The sequence below is a fragment of the Haliaeetus leucocephalus genome, unplaced genomic scaffold (assembly GCF_000737465.1).
Source record: "Haliaeetus leucocephalus isolate CR32 unplaced genomic scaffold, Haliaeetus_leucocephalus-4.0 Scaffold177, whole genome shotgun sequence".
Lineage (NCBI taxonomy): Eukaryota > Metazoa > Chordata > Aves > Accipitriformes > Accipitridae > Haliaeetus > Haliaeetus leucocephalus.
Genome location: NW_010972613.1, coordinates 955,790 through 978,676, shown reverse-complemented (window position 1 = coordinate 978,676; position 22,887 = coordinate 955,790). Strand labels below are relative to the sequence as shown.

Below are 22,887 nucleotides of genomic sequence, written 5' to 3'. Positions count from 1 at the left end.
AGTGTTTTCTCTTTTCCCTTTGTTATGACTCCCTTTAAAAAAAAGAAGAAGTTACAGGACTTAAAATATTCTTAAGACTTACGGCTTTCTGCTGCACAATCACTCAAACTTTGCTTTTCTGGCCAGTAGAGCACTCCAGAGAACAAATGTGGAGGGCTGCTTCACTCTCTGGGGTTTGTAACCAGTCCTGTCTCTCACAGCACTCTCTTCTCTCTGCAGCAACATTAAAGACATTAAGAAGAAGCTGGAGGCAAAGAGAGTGGACCGAATCCAAACCATGATGAGGAATACAAGTGACAAGGTGGCTCAGGAGAGGTACTGGGTTAGATGTTACTGGGCTTTGTCTATGCAGAACACTAGCTGTCCTGCTCCAGGCAGGGAACAGTGCTACACCACAGTCTCTGTCACCAACAGGGAAACTTTTTAAAGCAGCCAAACAGGTGGTGGCAGAGCTGTAGGGGTCAGGGAAGGTGGGCTGGCTTGCCCTCACTCCTGGCTTAGCGCTTTTTCTCCCTTGCATTCCAGTACACAGGCATATACATAGCAAAGCCAAACATCTGCTCCCTAGCTGTAGCAATAATGTAATTTCTGCAGCCACTGTTGACAGTGGCTTCCGGAGCTTTCTCCATGGGCTAAATTTTTTTGTGTAAGGGAGTCCACAAGATTGGTTTCACTTACTGGACTTCTGAATAGCCTGAGAGGAGCAGTGCCTTAGAAACACTTCCTGCCCTGCCACAGGGAGTAGGAGCTCATATGGAAATGCAGGGGGAGGTCATTACAGATGGAGAAATTGTACCTTGAAGACAAGCCTCCTATGCACCCATCTCTTTGGCTCTCTTATGTGACATGTAAGCTTCTTGCTGATGTGATGATGCACCTGCCAGTCACTTCAGCTGAAGCCTAAGAGCACTTCCAAATACCTCCTGCCTACCCCCATGCCTTGGTGGGTATTTGTCTCCCCTTAGAATCAAAGACAGGTCTTCCCCAGCCTCTCTAGAATCTGTTTGTAATCAGTTTCAACAACCATCTCAGTTAAGAGGTTGTGTTTAGGCATATAATGGCTGCAGCCTTCCTTCCCATTTGCTGTTATAAAAATAATACTCTGCTACCAAGTCTGTGTAGTCAAGTACTGCATGATATGAATCAGTCGTAACAGCTTCATGTGTTCAAGGGTACAGAAGAGGGTACACTACACCTCCTTTGCTTCCGGGTCATAGCAAGGTCCTTTTGCTGTCTGTTAAGCTGAAAAAAACAGAATTTTAATCCAATTATTTGGCTTATGTCTCAGGCAAATTTGAATGGTGTTTTATTTGCCTTTCCTAAAATTACAGCAAGCTCTGAATGTGGGAGGACACTGTGAGAATATAACACACCTGTCTTTCTGTGTGGGAACTAGCAGTCCTATCTTACTGTATGGCACTTTATCAGTATTGATAAACAGGTTTTATATAAAGGTAACAGATGGATTATAGGGTTTTATACATTTCCTTTCTTTAAAGGTTGAAGAAAGAAATTAATAACTCTCACATTCAGGAAGTGGTGCAAACAATCAAACTGGTAAGTTCTCCTGTGGCAGTCTGTCACAGCATCTCTGTTTTCTGCGAAGTGGGGGTGTCTCATGTATATCATCAGCGTGGCTCACAGTGCGAGTTCTCGGAGGCATTTAAATCATGTTAAATTGCTACTGTATCGAGGACTCTGAGTGTGTAATTCAGACAGCCAAATTGCAGCTGAAGACAGCCACTACCCTTACTAAAATACTGGAGGTCCATAAGGATCTAATGAGTCCTCCCACCTGGTCAGAGATGCAGTGCAAACAGCGCTGTCTAGGATATTTTACATTTCCAATTCAGGGATATTTTTGAAGCACAACTAATCAGCAGCGTAACCCCACGTCTATTTAATAATGTGCAAAATTTTGCAGAAGGGGAGGAGACCCTAAGGATCTCATCTTTGCCCTTCAGAGACCCATGCCCTTACAGAGCAGACCGTCTGTGTGCATGTGCCACACACATGCATGCTTTTGCAAGTACTACACAGATAACTCAGAGCCAGCAGAAATTGTTCAGAGTTGGGAATGAGGGGGATATTGTGGCATGTGCTCTATAACCCTGTATCTTGCTGTTATGCTAAAGCATTTGTTGATGAAAGCTTAAATACAAGTGGTTTTTTAATTTGTTCTTTTTAAAGGTGACACAAAAGACAGCCATGTATCAGCAGAAACTGGAAGAGAAGCAGGCAGACAATCTGAGAACAATCAAGGAGAAAGAAAGTCAGGTAAAGGAAAAGATGAAGCTCAGGGTCAGTGCTGTTACTTAGTACAGTAAATCCAAAACACTGCAGGGGATCAGTCTTCCTTGCACATTCTTTAATTAATGCTACACTCATCCTACACACACACACTTCAGACACCCACTCCTCAGTATGCTGAGAAAATGAATGACTGACTTAGATCTGTGTAGGCTCCTGTAGAACCACCTTCTAAATCAGAGGTGCTGCACTCCCTGTGCCAGCACTAGCATTCATCTAACCATACAGAAACACCCTAAATTTTAAAGTGTGATGGAAATGCATCTTTAGAAGAGATGAGTCTCATCCCCAAGCTCCTGAAACTCTCAAAACACAAAACGCATTCATGTTCTTTCAAGGTTCACATGCAGTGAACACGCAGTCTTAATTCATCAAACTGTGGTGCAAATTAGAATAACATGCATCAGCAATCCTCCCTGCTTTCATCTTCAGGGAAGCCAAAGATTGCCTGGGGGATGGAGACAAGTCATTCAATATAGGGTTGAGACCAAAATCGTGAAGTACTAACATCTCATCATATTGGTCTCTTTTAGAGAAGGTTTTTATACCATTCTCAGCCTGACGTCTGCTTAGCTTCAGTGTTTGGAGAATGATTTGAGGTGTCTGTTTGCAGCTCCAGCAGGAGGCACTGGCAGAGTATGAGGAGAAATTGAAAACTCTGAATATGGAGGTGCAGGAGATGGTGAAGAACTACGCGAAACCAGGCTTTCCTGGAGAGCCTGAGATGCAGAAGGAAGCAGTTCAGAGTGTTCCTGAGGGAGAACAAGGGTCTACAGAACAACTGAAAGAGAAGATCCCAGTGGTAGAGGTGTCAAGGCTCACAATAGCTGTGCCTGAGCCCCCAGGAGCTGAAACAGATGTCGAGATCGAAGAAAGCATATTCTGAGAGATGCTTGCCTTACTGTTCCACTTCAAGAAGATTTATGGAGATATATAGTGAAGTTAAAGACTACCTTGACAGACTACTCTCCCTTTCCGCTCTGGGGAACTCCTGAAATCCTTCAGGAATTTACTACTTCATTATGCTAGATACTGGAAGTAGTCTGAAGAGATCACCCTTCAGAGAGCACTTCGCGCTCTTTGTCTTCCAAGCCTTAGCACTAAGGTATTTAAGCAGCATGAAAGGGCCTGTGCCTGAAGACAAGCTGGTTGTTGGCATTGACAGCAGCATCTACATTAATATTTTAGCCTGGATTTAGACTTCAGTTTTGAGAGTAAGTTCCCTCATCATTCATCACACACATCTCTTCACATCAGTGTGGTCTCAGAGCTAGATCCCTTTGAACAAAAGTTAACTGAGAGACACTCTCCAGTAGCCCACCTAATATGCTTCTACCAACTGAGAGCTAGCCCAGAATAAAGCTTCCTGAAATACCTGTAAGTGTGGGTGCAGGTGCTCAGCAAAAACTGTTGTCTTCTAAAGCGCCATTCCTTCTGGCAACACTACCTGCTAATGTAGACACAGCCTCTGGTTATAGGAGGAAAGGTCAGTTTGATAGAACCTCATACCACTTTCTTGCACAACTAGTGTTGGCTTTTTAATTGGGCCCCCTGCCCCAGTCAGACAAGGACAGTTTTCAGTACATTGGTATCCATACAACATAAACCAGCATTTCCTTCTGTGCAAATGTGTGTTACCAGCATTGTAGCTTTTCTTCTTTCTTTCCTTCTTTCTAACCTCCCCTTATTCCCAGGGGCTGATTCTAACTTCAACTCTCACAGGCCTGCAGCCAAGTTCTCAGATCTGGATCCATATCTCCTGAAGACCCTGCCAGGCTTGAGCAGGCTCCTTGGGCAACTGTAAGGCAGACTATGAGGAGTCAAAGAGCCTCATCATGTGTTCCAGCTACCACAAAAAGTGGAGTTCTTGTCTACAACAATCTGACATTTTTAGAGCTTCACTGAAACTTTTTCTCATGAAGCTAAATTAGTTCCATATAATGGGCTTAGGGTAACAACAGTTAACAAAATTTATAAATTGTTTGAAAATAATTTTGTTGCTCAAATAAAGAGCCAGCCGGTTAAATTGCCCATAAGATTCCCTTATGCAAAAAGCTGAGTACAGCTCATAAGAAAACACATTGAATTATCCATTCAGGTAGCAGAAAGCAGTTCTCTGGAGCTTCTTTTACATGCTGCCATCCCAGTTAATGACAACAGAGGGCTCAGCAGTGAGCTGTAGAATCTGTTCCTTGCTGCTGGAAAAACCAAACTGCTCAAAGATCCATGTTCTTTAGGACCTTGAGGGGAAGACTACATGCTACTCCTGCTGTTTGCTTTCCCTTTACAGGAGTGCTGCACATGCCTTCCCTCAAAGCTTTAGTCACTTCCCATTTCACGAAATACGTGCACCTGTAACTAACAGCAGGTTCCCCACTTTGGTGACATAACAGGTACATCTCATTCCACAGCCTAACTGAAGGAAAATGGCCCAGCCATATGACTTCAAGGGCAAACGGTCCTCAGCCTCTCTTAGTCCTAGCACATACTTGCTGCTGTCTGTCTTCACTAACACATAACACAAAAAACTTCCAGCAGAACACACCTGGAGGTCCAGATTCCCATTATCTTGGTCCTGTCTTGCAACAGAAAAAGGGTAGGTTCTTCCTGGCCATCTTTACACTCCCACTTTCTAGGACAGCAAAGCCTTATTTTTGTGAATGCAGAACTTTTATTTACACCAGTGCCACCTGTCACCTTGCACACTTTCTCTCACCTGTTGTATGACCTTGTGCACTGAACAGCTTTGACACAGCAAGTTCTCACTCATCCAGCAGGAAGGAAGTGGAAACATATGGTCCAACTCTTTTCCTAGCACCATTTAAGACAGACTTTGCTTATGGATCCTAAAAAAGCAGGAAATAGCAATAATTCAGTACAGATCAGCCACATCCTGACCTTCCTCATATCGTGCCCTGAAATAATGTTAGCCCAAGAATTGGAGTTTGGCCTGCCAAAGTATACATGCACCAGGTCACAGGGACCCTGTGAAATTAGGCACTTGTGGTCACCAGATGTCATGAGTGGAGGGGGGGAAACTGACGTGACACCACACCCCCCCCCCCAAAAAAAGAGAGTCAACCATCTCCAGTCATACATCTGTAAATAGCAAGACAATTTAAGAGGTGGAAGAAGATACACTTAGGGGTACAAAAGGAAATGGGAACTGCAACTATTTTACTACAAATACTTATCCTAGAGATGAGATACTGTAGGTCGACTCTTCCAAATTGTTCAAGGAAACAACAAAAGACAACAAAAACCCCTAAACACTGCTGAAAAGAAACTGGGGGGGGGGGGACGACCCCCAAACCTCAACCTGCAATTGAGCACATCTATGACTACTGCATGTCTTAGCACCAGCTGCCTAGAGAACCTTGCGCTGATGAAACCCTCAATGTATTTATTTGGCCACTTGAGCCCCCTTATATTGCTACCTTATAGAACTGCAGAGGGTACAGTGTCTTCAAACACAGCCACAGAAGAGAAATGGGTGAGACCATGGTCTAAAAAAGGAACTTTTTCCAGCCTCTCGTTATTAAAATCTTTGCCCTTAATTTGAGACAATACTAGAGGAGATGTGTTTCTGACTGGAGCAACAGTCTCTCTCCTCTCCCTAAAATTTTAGGTGCCACACTGCAGTGTAATCTCGTAAAGTCCCCACTCACCCCTCAACTTGTTCTTCAGGTTTCTGTCTTTTCTGGAAAAGTGAGCTCAGTCACAGCAAACCTACAGCATACAGTGGTTGTTACACAAGAACAGTTACACCTAGACACTGCATTCATAAACGCATTATGAAGTGCTGCTATTAAAAAAAAAAAAACCACACCACACAAAACCCAAAAACCAGCTCAAGTAGGTATGAGGGACAAGATGTTCCAAGCCTGGTCTGACACCCAAGAAGAGACCACACCTCCCCTGTGGTGTTAACATAATACTGGAATTATGTATTGTAAATTTCTGATTTTTATTTATTTTCAAAAAAAATAAAACATTGCATTTCTTAAAAAATTAGATTACCTTTTTTTAATTGCAGTTAGTGCATATGGGAACAAGTTCCAAATGTCGCCTGATGTATGCACATGTTTGTTAATAGAGACATCAAGTGCCCAGAGTTTTCTGCCATCTGTGCTTGCAGTTCTCAAATTCAACTTCTTCAGTTACTAAATATGCAGTGAGGTGGGGTTTTTTTTAATCCTTCTCACACACATTCTCCTCTGCACTAGTTCATTCCATTCCTTGTACTTAATAACCAAATCTAGCAAAGCAAATTACTCACAGTCCAAATACTGCTCCTGAGCCCCCTTACAGGCGACCCTGCTTCACTCTAATACAGTGGCAGTGTCCTCCTCCTCCCCCCCCCAAGCACAGGTCAGAAGAGCACTTCAACCAGAGTCAAAACTATTCTGGTGAGTTCACACTCCTTGTGTCGGCTTAGTCCTAGTTCAGGCCAGCAAAGCTACTACCACGAGACAGAAAGGTCCTTTACAGACACACTAGGACAGCAACACAAAGCCTTACACTTGGAGCTGGTTCTCTCCCACCCCGCAGCAACACTCACCCCTCACAGCACAACCCCGTGGCTGCTCGCCGGCTCTGACCGCTGGCAGAAGCATCTCCCAGTACAGACCAGGCTCAGCGCAGAACACTTAGCGCTGTGGGCAGCAACAGGTTCACAAAACTCTGGCCAAGCAATGCCAGGGTACCACAACATGGGCTCTGTTCCCTTCCTAGCTCGACCTGACACCTGGTTGGGCTCCTTCATTGGTACAGTGGAGCTCTGGGGTGGGTACGTGTTACTAATGGCCACTTCCTTCTCCTGAGAGCAGTTGCCTTCGCTGTTCCAGGACTGAAACTGTATTTCAGGAAGCAGTAAAATATTACTCCAGTTAGATCAATTTTGTTGTTTTATAGAACAGTCTCCATCCCTGAAGTCTCAACTCACATGGTAAAGTCTGAGGGCCTTCAAAAAAAAGATGACAAACAAACATCACAGCAAGGTAGAACTGCAGCCAGGAAGCAGTTTAATATTTTGACTTAAACCAGCTGGCAGTGTTGGCAGTTCCAAATTGGAGCCCGTGATCATGAGCCCACGGCTTTCTATACTGGGACTGGCAATGGTGATCAAGGATGGTGTCAGAAACGGGACTAGCACAAGGGGAGGGGCTGCTTTCCCGGCAAGAGCACAGAGCAGAGCCACAGCAATTGTAACAGTGAGGAAAGGCTGCAAATGGAGAAACACACCAAAAACCCATCCAGAAAGACAAAGGCCCTGAGCGGGGCTCCCCAGTCACTGCTAAGCACCAGTTATTTCCAGACATCAGTAACAGTCAATCTGCATTTCTCAGCCACGCAACAGTGCCTGCGGTTATGCCCCTGGATCCAGCTGCACATGGATGCAACCAGGAAAACAAGGAACTGAGCTTAAGTACATGCAAACTTCCCATCAGCATAAATATAAACCCGCAATGCTCACTGTTTTACAGCCTGAGACCGCTGATAACAAAAGCTGTTCAGAGCTGTTTCTAACTGTATTTCTAGGGGCACAACAGCCACCACCTGCTCTGTATGTCATTACATGGCATATGTTGCTCAACACAGACTGAATTGTTTGGTGTTTATCCCACCCTTCTGCTGCACACACGGCATCTAGTGCAGCAGAAACACAGCTCTCATGCTGGCTAAACAGGGGTTTGTTGCCAGGTTCAGCCACCCAGTCCATGCTGGCCACCCAAAACCCCTCCAGAGAAGTTTTTCAGAGGTTATTTTAAGGGAAATTCATCCCATCTCTCTCTGGAGGGAACCCAGACACCCAGCTCAGACCAAAAGGTGGGCACGGGGTGTCCCCCTCTCCACGAACATTGCCAAGGCACCAGGGGTTGCTTTTTTCCTTCAAACCCTTACAGTGAATTAACCCAACAGAATAAACCCATGTTACAGCGACAGACATGTAAAGCCCGGGTAGAACAGCAGGGCCTGAGTCAGCAGAAGTTTTCACTCCTCTCTCCTCTGACACCATCACCAAAGAAGAACATGTTTGACAGGGACAGCCCTAATGGCATCTGCAGTGAAAAGGGGGAAGGATGCACTCTCTTCCTCCACACAGCACACAACAGGACAAATACTCTAAGCCAGGTCGGGCAGGTTCAGTCTCAGTTCAGCAGCTGCTCCCCACCTACAGCACCAGCGCAAGCTGCAGCCCATGCAACAAGGGATACCAGCGCTACAGCCTCCTTCCCTCCAGCCTGCGCCAACTCACCCAGCGCTGCCTGTCAGAATTCCCCAACTGCTTCATTTTCCCGCCTAGAGACCTCTCATTACTGCATTATGCCAGTTCTTCAGCTACACCATTCAGTGAGAGCTCTCATACCGCCTGTGAGCATTTTGAGGACAATATGGCAGGCTGAACCCAGCGCTCTCCTCTTCTAACCTTTTTAGCTCTTTTTGCCATCATCTCCAAGCAGAACATCAGTGCTCTGACAGCCTTTGAACGACATAAATTGGTTGGCCAAAACAAGGGCTGAAACAATGCCAGAATAAAATGCTCTTCATGAGGCTTTTTTAAAGGTGTGGACATTTCAAAAAACAATTATAGCTCAACTATACCATGACACAGATGTAAGAAAACTTAACTTCAGCAGTTTGGATTCATGTTATTAATATCCTCTGATGTTTGAAGCCTGAGAAAGAAAACACACCATGATGACTCGTACACTTACACCACATCACAGTTTCTATTGTGCAACCCTTCTGTTATTAAACAAAGCACTGGCACAGCTTTATCAGGTGATTTATGCAGAATTTCGTGAAAAACAGGTGGTATGTTTTACGCAGATCACGTCTTAGTGCTAAAAAAATACCTTCTAAAAGTACTTTTTAGAGTGTGTATGGGAGAATCACTAACTGTAAGCAAAGCCACATCTCAGATAAAGTACAGACCACATTCTGCATCAACACCTTTTCCCTGCACTGAAGTGAAGCAGTCTTCATGCCTCAGAGGTCAGGCGTGCCAATGCTCCTCTAGACAGAACACTGTCTCTACACAAAATGTGATGAAATTTCTGGAAGATGAGAAACGGGCAAAAGTAAATAAAGGCACTAAAACAAATGTTACTGTAGAGGTTTCACACAACACATGGTGAATTCTGACCATCCCTCCAGCAGCACAACGGCTCATAGAGTCACACCAGCATTTGGTTACTTACATACTCCAGAGGAGAAATGCTACCTTCTGATTTTCCAGCACTATTTCTTCCCACAGAATTCAGACATCTTTGGAGATTTCTTCATGTGGCTGTGCAGCCCTCCCTGTGTTTTTGCTTACCGTAGGGTACTTGCTGACCACAGGGTGATATGGTAGTTGGATCAGACAGGTCTCTCTAATAAGGCTGTTACATACAGAAACCAAATTCAATGGTAATTAAGACAACAATAGTGCCTGGTCAGACACTGAACAGCAGCAGATTCAGGCACAATCTTAGATTCTTTCCACATTTTCATCTTTTATGTGGCATATTCTAAATCTCCTTCTCTACCGCTAAATTCTCTTGCACAAAATACTTACTTTCATGAGCCCAAACTTTGTGCTATATTCTTAAAAAAAGAAATAATCAGGATCTCTAAGCAAAGGAAGACTCCAAACGCAACAAGGGATACAAACACAAGACATTGTACCTGAAGGATCGGCACGGGGACTCTCTAAAACGAGAGCATTACTAACAAAAGACACAGCAGTCGAACTCATCTCTGTTGAGTTCTTGGCCAACACCTTTACAGGGAGCTTCCCTAATGAGAATTCAGCACTGACATTTAGGAAAAAAAAAAGAAAAAAAAACTAAAAGACTAACATGGCACACACTTTCAAATGAGAAGCCAACCCGGGGGAAGGCTTCCCCTTGCTGTCTCTTCACTATCCAGTGCAGACTGGTGGTAGTGGGAAAGTTAGGGCAAGCGCAGCTCTCCTCAGCAGGCTGGCTTGCTATTAGCGCCTTTGTTATCGTCATGCCCTTCACGTTTTCAGAGCACTTTACAGACACGAGTAAAAGGCCTGAAGGTCATTGCTAAAGCAAATCAGTTTGCTGTGGTGAACAGATGCAGATCCCTATGAATATGATGCTGTCAACCAAACATCGAGAAGCGAATAGCCAGAAAATGCATGTAGCTGGTTGCTTTAGCTTTATTTCTATCATCATTCCCTAGGCAGTCAGGGACCCAGAAGCCTTTGATGTCCCTTCACAGGTCCAAACAAACGTCTGGCCATCCTGTCCTCCTTTGTAAGCAACAGTAACTCATTTCCTTCCAGTCTGCACAACTATGATGCCCCAATTTTTAATTGAAGAACAGACAGTGTGTACAGCCAGTTCTCTCTGCTCCCTTTCCTGCAATTACAGGAAAATTTACCTTCAAATATTTAGTGGCCACTCTGCATATCGCAAGCTGCTCTAAGTATTCCTACAAACTATATCCAGTTGAGAGCTATAGTTCAGGCTCAATTTGTACTGAATGATCCAAAATTATCTTCTACCTCCGTAATAAAGATATGGTGCTGACATGACCATTGCTACTACAGAAGGAATTGCTGCACAATAGCTACTGTATTTTAGAGACACTCTCCCTGCCCCATGTGTATCTCCACGCGCTCAAGATTCACTACTTATAATTATCCCCATTTATAGACTAGGACCTAGGGCATAGCAAAATGCTTTCTCTGGGCTGCAGGGGGAAAAGTAGGATTCTTCTCACCAGACTGAACAATCTTAAAAGTCAGGAGCCTCATTTGATCTAGGGTCCTTCTGTAATCACTGGTTTAAAGATAGGAGCCTCTAGAGAAAGATTTGTCCCGTTCTGAAATAAATGGGATAATAAGCTGCTGCATTCAATAGCACAGAGCCCTGTTTGAGGAGGACAGGCACCATTATATACAGACAAGTGCACTTGGGAGATGACGACAGTCACAGACTCCTCATTTGATTCAGCAAATTGTTCATATAAATTCAACCTGCCATCTTCAAAGGCCTACTACATGCTGATTGCCAGGGCTGTGGCAGCATGGAAAAGACTCGATACTAGCAAGGCTGACAGGAAGGAAGAATAAAAGGGAACGATTCAGGTGAAACATGACATAAAACAACAGAAAACCCAGAGACATAAGTGTAACCTTGTTGAAAGCATATATGAAAAGATATTCAGAGAAAACATCATCTCAAAGCATAATTACCCACTGAGTAGGCTATGAGCTCTTCACAGAAGAGGCTACATTTTGTTATATACTAAGATACCACTTAGCATACAAGAAATCTCACTCCTGAATACTACTGCAATGCAAATTACAAACCTGCTCTGCTTATCATAATTCTCCTAACTGGCTGCCTGGTTCTTGGGGAAGGAGTTGTTGGCCCTGGAGACAGAGCTTCAATCTTTTAACTAATCTAGGTTTATCTTAGGATTTATATTTGATTCCACGCTCATGTAAGTAATGGAGCAATTAACTGGTGATATGCCAAGCACGAACTGTAAAGAGAGAAACACAAGAATCAGATATTTAATTCTGTATTGGACAGGAAGATAGATACTTTCTGCATTCTTCACAAATATGGTAATGAGTTTTTAAAATTTTATAAGATACTTGAATGCAATCTTTCAAGAGCCTTCCCTCACTGTGTTTAGTCAGACTTGGGCCGAAGTATAAAACAGTGTTAAATGTTAAACCTGTCATCCCTGTCTCCCAGAAATGTTTCAGGATCCAGGCTTCTGCTATAGTCTCTTCTTGTTTTAAAAGCCACATAGCTACAGAATAGATAAGTTAGACCAGACTTCAAGGTTCACACTTCTCTTACATCTCTGAACTATAGACATATTTTAAAGCATCTCAGCACCACAACAGGCTTATGAATAAATCAAGATCTACTTTAATTTAAAACACAAGTGCAAAGGATTCACAACTACAGACGAGCAGGATCGTTTGTTTCAAATTATAAATCTTTTCAAAGCCCTGCTCTTTTGCATAAAAAAAAGCAGTATATCTGGAATACAGAAACATTTTACATCAAAAATTTTCCAGTGCAGCTAAGGAGGAGCTAAATGAATTCATTTCAACCAACTTCATCAGCCCCAAACTTAGACATCCAGTCTAGGCAAACGACCTACGATCCCTCTACTGGCCACAGGCCGAGTGGTATCAAGAGAGCGTGATTTTGTCCTTCAGCAGGCATCTGAGATAATGGAGATGAACCACCCTCCAGAGGTGTTCCTCTCACCTTGGTCTACAGAGCCAACCTATATGCTTCGCAGACTGGGTGCCCACCATTTGATGGCTGGCATCAGTGCAGATGAATTCCATCACAAATTACTTCAAGTAATCAACTGTGGCTTCAATTTTGAAGCAGGATCTGTAACTGGAGTAAATAGCAGAGGATAGAGATTATTAACATCTTCTGAAGAAAATGCAATTATGAGGTTAGTTTCTGAGCCAGGAGAACTGTCCCAAGAATAACTTAAATTCCAATAAATTTCTATCTGGAGTTTCAAAATAGGATCCCAGTTCCACATGTAAGATTATATTCTTGAGACCTCACAACAATACACACCATTACTGTACAATGTTACATCCTGACCTAGAGTCCAAATACCTTGACTATCTCACTGATCAGAGAGTGTATCATACAAAATGTCTAAATCTATTTTAAAATAACTGAAAGAGCTGTTTAGACAACCAGTAACCTTCCAAATGTCTTGGCAAAGGGATGGTGGGGAAGGGCATACCAATAACAAAACATACATCAAAAGTTTCTCTTCTCCTCATGTTCTGCAGTAGCAAGCAGGGGAGATAGAGGGCTAACAAACCGCCTCACACGAGCACAAAAACCTCTCCAGGGATATACAGGACAGCTGAAACTTTTTCATTCAGTCTCCTAGAGCATCCTCAAGGTGCTACCCAACAACTGTCTCAGGGCAGCATTTCTCAGGCTCTCTTGAGAGAAAGGACTTGCAAAGTCAGGTGCCTGGAAACCAAACATAGGAACACAAGCTTTCAGAGAGCCATTCCAACCAGCACTGGAGGTGTAGTATCTTGTGACTTTTCAACCACAAGATCCTGGTGGCAAGAACACCTGTCTTCACAGTGTCTGTTTTGAGGCCTGTATCCAAGGGTTTCCCCCAAAAAAAGTTTAAGATCATGAAATGGATTCAAGATTGACCACTAAACCATACATATTCCTCAGCAAAAGAGAAGCATGTTGATGCAAGAGAGCCATTTAGAAACAAATATATACATATCACATCTGCTCCCTAGGAAAATATGTACAGTTTTCTAGGTCCACATTTAACCGAAGGAAATTAAAATCATCTGTGAAAAAGTCTCAGAGGAAAAAAATGCCAAGTCTTTGTGCATTGTTTGAGAGTTTAAAGGGGTCTGTGCCCCAAAATGTACATTTGAGTCAGCTCAAGACTCCAGTGTACAACTAAGGAAACAAAGATCACATTTCTGATTGGGAAATATTGTTCCAGTTCAGTAGTCAGCAGCCAAGGTTTGCAGGAACTTGCAGACATTCAGATATGCAACTTCAGACTCCACTTTAAAATGCTATTCTTCAGACGAAGCAATCCACAAGCCATGAAACACCTGCTTTATTCTTGAGACATACTTGGTCTTATTTGGATCTAGTATGTATGTATTGATTGTCTTCAGCAAAAGAGAAGCCACAAAAGGCTGAGAATGCAAGGACAGTATTCACATTCATCCTCTAAAATGATTGCTGACAAGTTCCAAGCACCATTCACGGGATGAGACTGCCTGGTCTCTTGTTTTTTGGGGGTTTTTTGTGGTTTTTTTTTTAAATAAACTTTACTTTTTCCTAGCATTTCCCCTTATGTAAAGTCAGCAGGTAGAGGTACGCTTTCTGTATTGTTGGATAAGGGGGACCAGGCACTCTGGAAGTCCTGTCTGGAGCAAAAAAGGGTGATCCAGAAGTTCTTGTGCCGTTGCTCTTTCTAGTGGATCCCGTGTCAACATCCTTTCCAAGAAGTCTCTCAGAACTGGGGAGGTCTGTGAAAAAGCAACCAACCAAGTCAACCCCATAAAGGAACCAGGCAACAGTTCATGCGACAATAGGTTGCCGCGGTAGGGTTGGTTATGAAGGATCCTGCACATTTCAGCTTTGTAACCCTGCTTTTGCACAGAAATGTAACATGAGATAGCATGCTTTTTATGCTACAGTAATAACTTTGTCACCAGTAGGCACAACATTTGCACAGGTTGTTTTCTTTTTAATGGGGCACAGCAAATTAAGACAAGACTGCCTGCCATGTCCTTCCATCTAAGTTAATTTTGTTTCCCATTTTGTTATTTAATCTTTTCTACATTTCAGCTCAAAAATTCAACAGAATTTCTGTTACCCGAGGCACATCACTTGGGTGTGAAGGGTTGATCAATTCATTTTTTTTTTACTGACCACAGACTGTGGGAAAAGTAGTTAAATACAATTCCCAAATAGGCTTTGAGAGTCTGCAAACCTGATGCTGCTGGTACAAGAAGATGAAGAAACTGCAGAACAGTATTCTGAAAAGCTAAATGACCTCAGCAGGTTTGTCCTTTGAAAGATGTGTAAAAGCCTGTTGAGTAGCCAGACCCAAGAACCACTTCAAGGCACTGCACATCTCTTGCTGGTGGTAATCCTCTGCATCATTAAAACTGAATAAAAAATGAACTTGGCATATATTTATTTATTTTAATGCCACTAATTACATCCATTTTAGATTGGGGGCATTTTCTGAGCTCTGGTTAACTTAGAAGTAGATCATGAAATACTGTTCACACTGAACTACTGCTTATTTCATGAGTGCTTTGAACGACTTCACTGTGATTGCTAGAGGGAGAAGGCACAACACAGCTAAGTACGAGTGCCAGAATCCAGCCTTTGTCACTCTGTCAATAAATCTACCTGCACTTTAGAAAAGCAGCAGAGATACTCCGTTTAACCTGTTGCACCCAGCACTAAAGTCATTGACCACAGCAAGCCATTAACTGTAATCAGAATGGAGGGCTGCATCCACAGCTGGTGCTGAGCCCCACTCAGACAGCAGGGAGACAGGGGAGGATGGCCACCAGTCTGGCAATCACAGAGATCTGCTGGAAGCCAGTTTGCTTCCCAGGACAAAGTGGAGCAGAGCAAGACTGTAAATAGCTCTGGCTTTCACAGCCCATGGTAGGGTCATCTCACCAAGCAAGGTGTGCAATCCAGACCAGAAGTGGCTTTACACCACCTAAGGAGTGCAAGCACTGGGTCCAGAATGTGACCTTGAAATTCTAAATAGTGTTGCAAAGGCAAAGAGGAAAGAGCAGCTGTTGATGTTTGAATGTATGCTGTTAGTTCAGCAGTCTACTCTGTTAAATAATTCAGTTTTAGCAGCTGCAGATATTCTGATTACTTGGAAAGGCCAGATAGCTCAGAATGCTGCAGAAGCTATTTGATCTCAGAGGCTTGGACTGAAATGAAAGGAGGACTGCTCTAAGTGGTGACTAAAAGGTAACCACTGTATTTCTTAAGTCACTGCTACTTTTTCATAAGAAACCATGAAGCTGAGTTCATCTTCAATGCAGCTGCAGTGTCTCCATGAGCTACTGTCTGTATTGAGCTCTCCTGCTCTGACCATAATGCAGTCTTTGCAGTCCCGAAAGCCGTGAAGCCAGGAACCCTCAAGAGCAAGGATCCTCCTGTTTACTTCCCTAGAAGATGAGCTACACTATTAACATCAGCACGATATTAACTGTTGGGTCCACCTGAAGCAGCTTTGATTTGCATTATCAGGTTTATGTGCAAGGGACCTTACATTATTAGGGCTATTTCCCAAGCCAGCCACTAGCTGTCAGCAGCAGCTTGCATCCACTGAGGCACCAGGGCCAAAGAAGTTCCCCAAGAAACATGTCCTAGCAAGCTCACTTTCACAGCCAGCTTTACTGGGAACGGCTGATACGGATGTTTCCCCATGATAATCATCAGGTTTACAAGTGTTTGCCAGTATGCTCACCCTGTGAAAGTTTTTCAGTTTGGGAGGAGGGCTGTCACGGAGTCTCTTCATTGCCTGGACTGGAGAATCACTAAAATAGGGGGGTTCTCCATCCACCATCTCTATCACCATGATCCCCAGAGACCAGATATCCACCTGTGGGAACCAACATCACATCAATACACACAGTTCAGAGCAACAGGTCTTTGCTTTGTTGCTTTCACAAAGACAGCAACACCCCACACATGACAAATGGTACTGAGAGAATAAAACATTAACCCGCTTGATGCTATTGGACTCCTTACCGTAGTTTAACAAAGACAGCTTTCCACCTAAGACTGAGCCACACTGGTGTTGCAACATGTAAAGGTCTGCAAGTAACTGCTTGTGCTACACCTGGTTGGTTGGTAAACAACACTAATCAGTCTACTGCCACCTGCCTGTAATTTCAGAGCTCACATCTGTGCCTTCCCTCCTCTCCTCCCCTCCCTTTATGGCATTGATTGATTTACTGATCCATATCAGGTGACAGGCTGCTCCTTGCTAACATCTGTCCACACTACAGCAGACACAAGTCTATGCCAAGCTTCAGGTATAAGAATAGAGTAAGTTTACACCTTGTTCCCAGAAGCAGAACAACCTGTTTTTCTACTGTTTTAGGAAATATTGATATCATCACAATCAAATCTGTAGTCATAGTTGTATTTAAACAGACTCTAGAGGTTCTTCCTAGAAAAGCCAACAGTTAGTTTCCTGTGACACTTCAGAATATTATTTGCTACCTCTTCTGATATTAGGGCAGTGGTCCCTTACCTCGGTAGTGTACGGTATCCTTGCAATAACTTCTGGAGCCATCCAGTAGGGAGTACCTACTAGGGACTTTCTTTTAGGTACATCTTTACTGATCTGAGCACAGAAGCCAAAATCTGAGAGTTTGACCTGTACAAAGAGAAAAGCAACCAACCTTAAAAATAATTTTTAAACAACATGGAGGGAAACACCAAGGACAAAGACAAAGGGAGTAAGAGGACAAGGTAGGAACAAAAGATTGTGAACAGAAAGGAAATAAGGAGACAGACGAAGGCTGCAGCAGAAGACAGGAAACAGTTTGTCTGAGGAAACATACCCTTCCATCCAGTGTCAAAAGAATGGAGTCGCTCTTAATGTCTCGGTGAATGACGCCCTGAGAGTGAAGATATGACAGAGCCTGCAGCACTGACTCACACACTGTTGCAATTTGCTCTTCATTTAGCCTGAAATTAAAGACACGGGAGTTTAACTGCATTGTACTGGGCAGTGGATAGTACTCATTCACAAGTCCTCTTTGAAGGCACAGTGCAATTTTGAAGTTGAATTGCAGATACATATTTTGGTTCCCTATGACCGTTACTGTCTCACTTTTACTGTTTTTCTGACTGTTGAAAACATTTTTGTCTTAATGGTTAGCAATTTTTAGTTTTTGTAAGTCTAATACAGAGAAATTGCATTTTAAATCTTGTATCAAAATTCATTCCGCAAGATGCTGTTTCAAGCAATTCTGATAGGCAGGACTGCTTCTTCATGCCAAGGTGCCGCAGTAACTGTTGAGACAACTTTTATTTTAAAGCAAATATAGTAAAGCTATTGTTCACAAGGCTTATTGTGCAACTTCATCCAGAAAGCATCCAAACACATAATTTGATAGCAAATATAGGGATCCTTTAGAGGTTTCATGCAGCTGGACACTTTGGATACTCTTACACCTAACTAATGGTAGCGCAGGTCACAAGTGGAGAAGACACTCCCGAATTTTACCACTCTCTGTTAGCACACTGAGTATGAGCACCAAGAACCTCATCTTTAGAAGCTGTTGCTGTTTGGCATACCAACACAAGAACCTTCATGATCAAATATAAGTGAAAATGGTAGAAATGAAAATTATCTCCTGTAACTGGGGACACTGACAGCATTCTCTGCACATTTATACTAAGCAATGCTAGAAGTTAAGTATTTCAAAGAATAGCTGAGGTACCCAATTTGAGTACTTTTGATTCTCAGCCTGTCTCTTGCAGTTGTTTCAAACAGCTCTCAGCTGAGGGCATAGAAATGATAACTCCTCAAATCCAGGTCTGCAAGGAAGACTGAGGAGAAGAGAGCGCTCAGAAGGCAGAACCATGCAGAGTGCACCAGTACCTTCTAAATACATAAAAGCAATTTCTACACAGTTATGAAGGAGGTTGCACCATCATCACCTGAGATGGTGCTTTATTTACTTTAATTTATACTTCTATTGCTTGTTTGGTATTCTTTCTCTTACTCTACCAAACCGACCAACTGACCAGGACAACTACATGTTGTGGCTGCACTCTGCCATGCTGATGGCAAATATATCTGAAGAAAGGCAGGGGGCTACTTTTGGCATTTTGATTTACCCTGTAAAGGGAGAGGGACAAAGGCTAACTGTGGGACTTGCCTAGTACAGAACCTAACCTATTTAGAAACAGTGCTTTTCATTTCATAGTGCATGAGCTGTAAGAAAAGCTGATACACTTCTGAGCTCTGTGGTTCTAGAAGATAGCAAGAGGTGTACTTTTAGCTGGTCACGTATGGAATTTGGTTTCAGTCAAGTGACTGCATAGTGTAAAACAGATTACTAGAGGATTACCTCACTCCTGGAGATGCAAATCAGTTATCACCTTCAGCAAATGTTTAATGAGTGGAATGAGGGTATTTTCCTCCCTGTGAAAAACTGATAAAGGCTTGCAGCTTACTTCTGATAAATCTGTTACAACAGATCCTGTTTCCACTATGCGGAAAAACAAGCATTCATTAGAAGGTTCAGAGGAAGGCTTCATAAACTAACTCAAACCTAGGCTGAGGTCCCACTATGGAATTCAATCTCACTGGTGGATTACATTACACAGACCCTTCATAAACCTCTTCAGAATATTTTTTTTTTTTAATCCATAGTTCCATTGGTTCTAATGCCAGCTATGAGCTACAAGAGTTTCACTGGCTCTGCAATGCCGTAACTCAGCACTGTTCAGGATTAAATGTTCTTTTTCCTGTCCAGGAGCAAGTACATGACTTACAGTGAAACCTTGGTTCTCAGACCCTGAGATGTGCCTCTGAACTCAATGCTGGAGGGCCTGGCCATCGGGCCTGGCCATCTAAGTGTCTCCAAGACACTCCTTACAGGTGGGATTGTAGAGGCTACAGAGGACAATGTGCTTTTTTATACCTCCCAAACACATCACAGATGCACTTCCAAAACAGAGAACCCAATAGAGCAAGATATATGCCTTAAATCCACCACAGGAGCAGTAAAGGCTAGTCAAAGCATGTAAGTGAATTAAAGGCATACTATGATTAAAAAAAGTAAATACAATTAGTGTTAGCAATACTACATAATTGTAATCCAATTAAGATTCTGAATCTTCAAAAAAGGAAAGCTCATCCTACAGACTTTCTTGGTCAGTCTTTTCACTGGCGTTCCCTGCACCAGTTTACAGCCTCGCAGGACTGCTCGGAAGCAGAAGGAGGGTGCTCCAGGGTCATGGGTAAGATACAATCATCATAACTGCATCACCAGAACACCTTGTGAGTGAGACTCTAGAGACTATTTGAGAACAACTTCTTTGCCCTACAGAAATGCTTTGGGCATTAATGAAGTGCTGTTGATAAGAAAACAAATTTAGGAGAGTGTCCAGTAGTTGCTATCTTTAGGCAACAAAATTTGGGAAGGAGTCCAGATCTCAAGGCTCTGCTGCACTTCTCCAGAGGAGTTAGCCACAAATTCAACCTCACTAAGGTTGCACCACTGAAAACTATTTCTGCATGCTCTTTAATACTTACTCAATGAGCTTCCTGGCCAGAATTCAATAGATATAGTAAACAATACTTTTTATGAGTACTGTTGTTTTACAGGGAAGGTCATCAAGTAGTTGAACAGTGGGTATCTAAAGGGATCAGTACCGTAAATAAGGTCCCTTCTACATCAGAAGTATCATTGCATACTTCAAATGGATAACAGTTAAAAAGCGTAGCAGTTTCAGGGCACTGCAAACACAAAATCTCTGAGGGAAACTACTCTCCCCAGAAATCTCTACTCTACTGCTCCTGCCTGTCAGGTGGGAACACAAGCATTGATGTTGCAGACTTTGCTTCATACCTGATCTGAGATACAATGTCTGTGAGGGCTCCCCCCTGCAGAAACTCCATCAGCACCCAGAGCTCCTCTCCCACTAGATAGCTCTTGTACATCTCCACTACGTTGACATGTTGATAGTCCCTCATTATCACCACCTGTAAAAAGACAGTGGACAATTGACCACCACAAAATCACTAGCAACACTTAATCTTATCCAACGAAGCAAGCATGCACAACCCTACGAGTACAACGCAGTAGCCTCCACCCCCCCAGTCATTTTTCTCCTTGGTACTAGCACAATTCTCTTAAAAGGAAGATGTCTCCTGCTCTTCCCTTCTTTTTACCACACTGTCTGTTACCACAGCGTTATGGTGGACAGCAGAACCCCACCTCTCATCACTATACTTACCTCATTAAAAAGGAGCTCCCGGCGCTGCTGCTTTCTCAGATCCATCATTTTCACTGCCACCTGCCGCCCTGAGTGCTTCTCTCGAGCAATACAGACAATACCTGTGGACCCTTCACCAATCTTCACGTAATTCTCCAGCAATGTCCGAGGATCCCCCTGGTCCACAACCATCCTAAGGGCAGCTTTGAACTGCTCATGAGTCACAACCACCGGGTCCTCACTGGCCAGCTGCCCTTTCACAGAAGAGTCCTGGGGAAGGTGAAGGTTGCTAGAACTAGTCTGAGTCTGCCGGTTCCTGGGAGACCCTGCCGGTGATGGCCTGCCTTGTGGCAGTGCAATTGCCTTCTCCACTGTTGGTGATTTTTGGGGGGTTCCAGCTTCTGAGATCATCCTGGGGAAATCGGATGCAGGCTGATCTGATGGAAGAGACTGGGCTTTGGTTGCAGGGCTGCGTGGTGAACCCCACTGCTGGGGCCTAAAGAAAGCATTAGGCTTTGAGAAGAACAAATATGAAAGTGGAAGAAAGAAAAAGTGATGGTTAGATTAACAAGAAAGAAATGTCAGGAATCAGTTGTGTGTTATGCCACTCTGGCCTAGTACATTTTGTAGCAGACTGGAGCCAAGAGCTCTAGGTTCTTGTCTCCGGGTCTGCCCAACATACGCTGCATGACTAGGGGAAGACACATGGATGCAGATTTTCAAGAATCAGCTACAGGATGGGTGCTATGCTTAAAGGACCTCCAAATTGAGGCAGTTTAAAAGGGACCTTTTAAAGCACATGCTTTAGGAAAAAAAAAACAAAACCACCAAAACCCAAAACCCACAGCAAAAAACCTAGCTGCTATAAAGCATTCCAACCTTGCCACCAAAACTCAGGGGCAACCTGTGTTGCAGAGAATTTGAAAATCCTTTTGTGCCTCTGTGCCTCTGATCTTCCTCTATATAAAAGGAAAAAGGATTCATGCCAAAGCTGTAAATCACTTTGATGTCTTGGCCTAATTCCCTTTGGGTAATTACGCTCTGCCTACTGAAAACTCTCTGCACTTTCCACTGGTACCTGCAGAGCATTCCTGTCGCTCAGACACTGAATTAGCACTCTGTTTTGGGAAAAGCACCGTGAACCAGGATGGCTGTGGGTGGCCAGTGTGAGACTTCGGCTACACAGAGCCACCTGCCACCTTGCCATCTTAGTGGCTCAAAACTGACCTACAATGAATTTGGATTAGCAGTGCTCTTTCCGGAAGCACCCGAGGCTTTTGGAGACCTCCCACTCAAGTACCAAGCAGGCCCAACCCTGTTTAGTTTATGAGATCTAGTAAGATCACAGCCTGCGGTAATGTGGCTTCAGGATACACATTCCCAGGCTAGCACTATGCATAGGTCTCCCAAGAAGGATAAATCTTGAAGTGCTAATAGTCACCCTGGAAATGTTGATTAATTAAAATTCAACATCATCTAGCAAGTTAGGTATAAAATACATTATACACTTAGTTATATGTAAAATAATAGTGGATCCAACAAAGTAGCAACTTCAGAAAGAGCAAGCCAATCATTTATATTATAGGGCAAAACAAAAACTTCAAAGCAACAAGCTTTTTCTCTCTCACAATTCAGACAGATTATTAATAAAGTTAATAATATGGGTATGGGAACTGAAAACTGCCAATAGAGAAATTTTTAAAGGAGCACTCATTTTCTGTCTCAGACAGAAAATAATTGTATAGAACTTAATTCTATGCACTTTGGTTTTTAATCAAGGATTTTTGTCAACAGTAAAATCTGCATAAGCCTAACATACATACAGCTCATTTTCACACACACATTGGCCCTGGAAGTATGATTTAGTAGCTCCTGGCATTGGGGTGCAGGAGTGCGCAAACACAAACTGCCTGTCAGAAGTTACTTCCTCCTCATTTAGCAGCTCCACCCCTGCAGTCCTGTAGAGACATGCTCATGGCAACAAAGTACTGATTTCCCAATTCTTGTTTTGTCTCGGGGGGGGGGGGGGGCGGTTACGGCCAAGGGGGGGGTCAGG

General features: G+C 43.3%; 2 protein-coding genes across 3 annotated transcripts in view; one reads left to right on the top strand and one right to left on the bottom strand.

Annotated features, from left to right (window-relative positions):
* Positions 1-3,819, top strand: part of PLCB2 (phospholipase C, beta 2) — a 46,410-nt gene extending 42,591 nt beyond the window's left edge. The window contains exons 29-32 of the mRNA XM_010564324.1: positions 220-315; positions 1,500-1,557; positions 2,191-2,277; positions 2,924-3,819. Coding sequence (XP_010562626.1) covers positions 220-315; positions 1,500-1,557; positions 2,191-2,277; positions 2,924-3,196 — 514 coding nt within the window. The 3' untranslated portion in view covers positions 3,197-3,819. The remainder of the gene's footprint in view (positions 1-219; positions 316-1,499; positions 1,558-2,190; positions 2,278-2,923) is intronic.
* A 10,366-nt stretch (positions 3,820-14,185) lies between these two features.
* Positions 14,186-22,887, bottom strand: part of PAK6 (p21 protein (Cdc42/Rac)-activated kinase 6) — a 15,683-nt gene continuing 6,981 nt past the window's right edge. The window contains exons 3-8 of one of the 2 annotated variants that reach the window (XM_010564322.1): positions 20,853-21,344; positions 20,465-20,598; positions 17,441-17,567; positions 17,128-17,253; positions 16,336-16,470; positions 14,186-14,353 (exon numbers count right to left, since the gene is read on the bottom strand). In XM_010564322.1, coding sequence (XP_010562624.1) covers positions 14,186-14,353; positions 16,336-16,470; positions 17,128-17,253; positions 17,441-17,567; positions 20,465-20,598; positions 20,853-21,344 — 1,182 coding nt within the window. The remainder of the gene's footprint in view (positions 14,354-16,335; positions 16,471-17,127; positions 17,254-17,440; positions 17,568-20,464; positions 20,599-20,852; positions 21,345-22,887) is intronic. The other variant, XM_010564323.1, reaches the window with a different exon arrangement.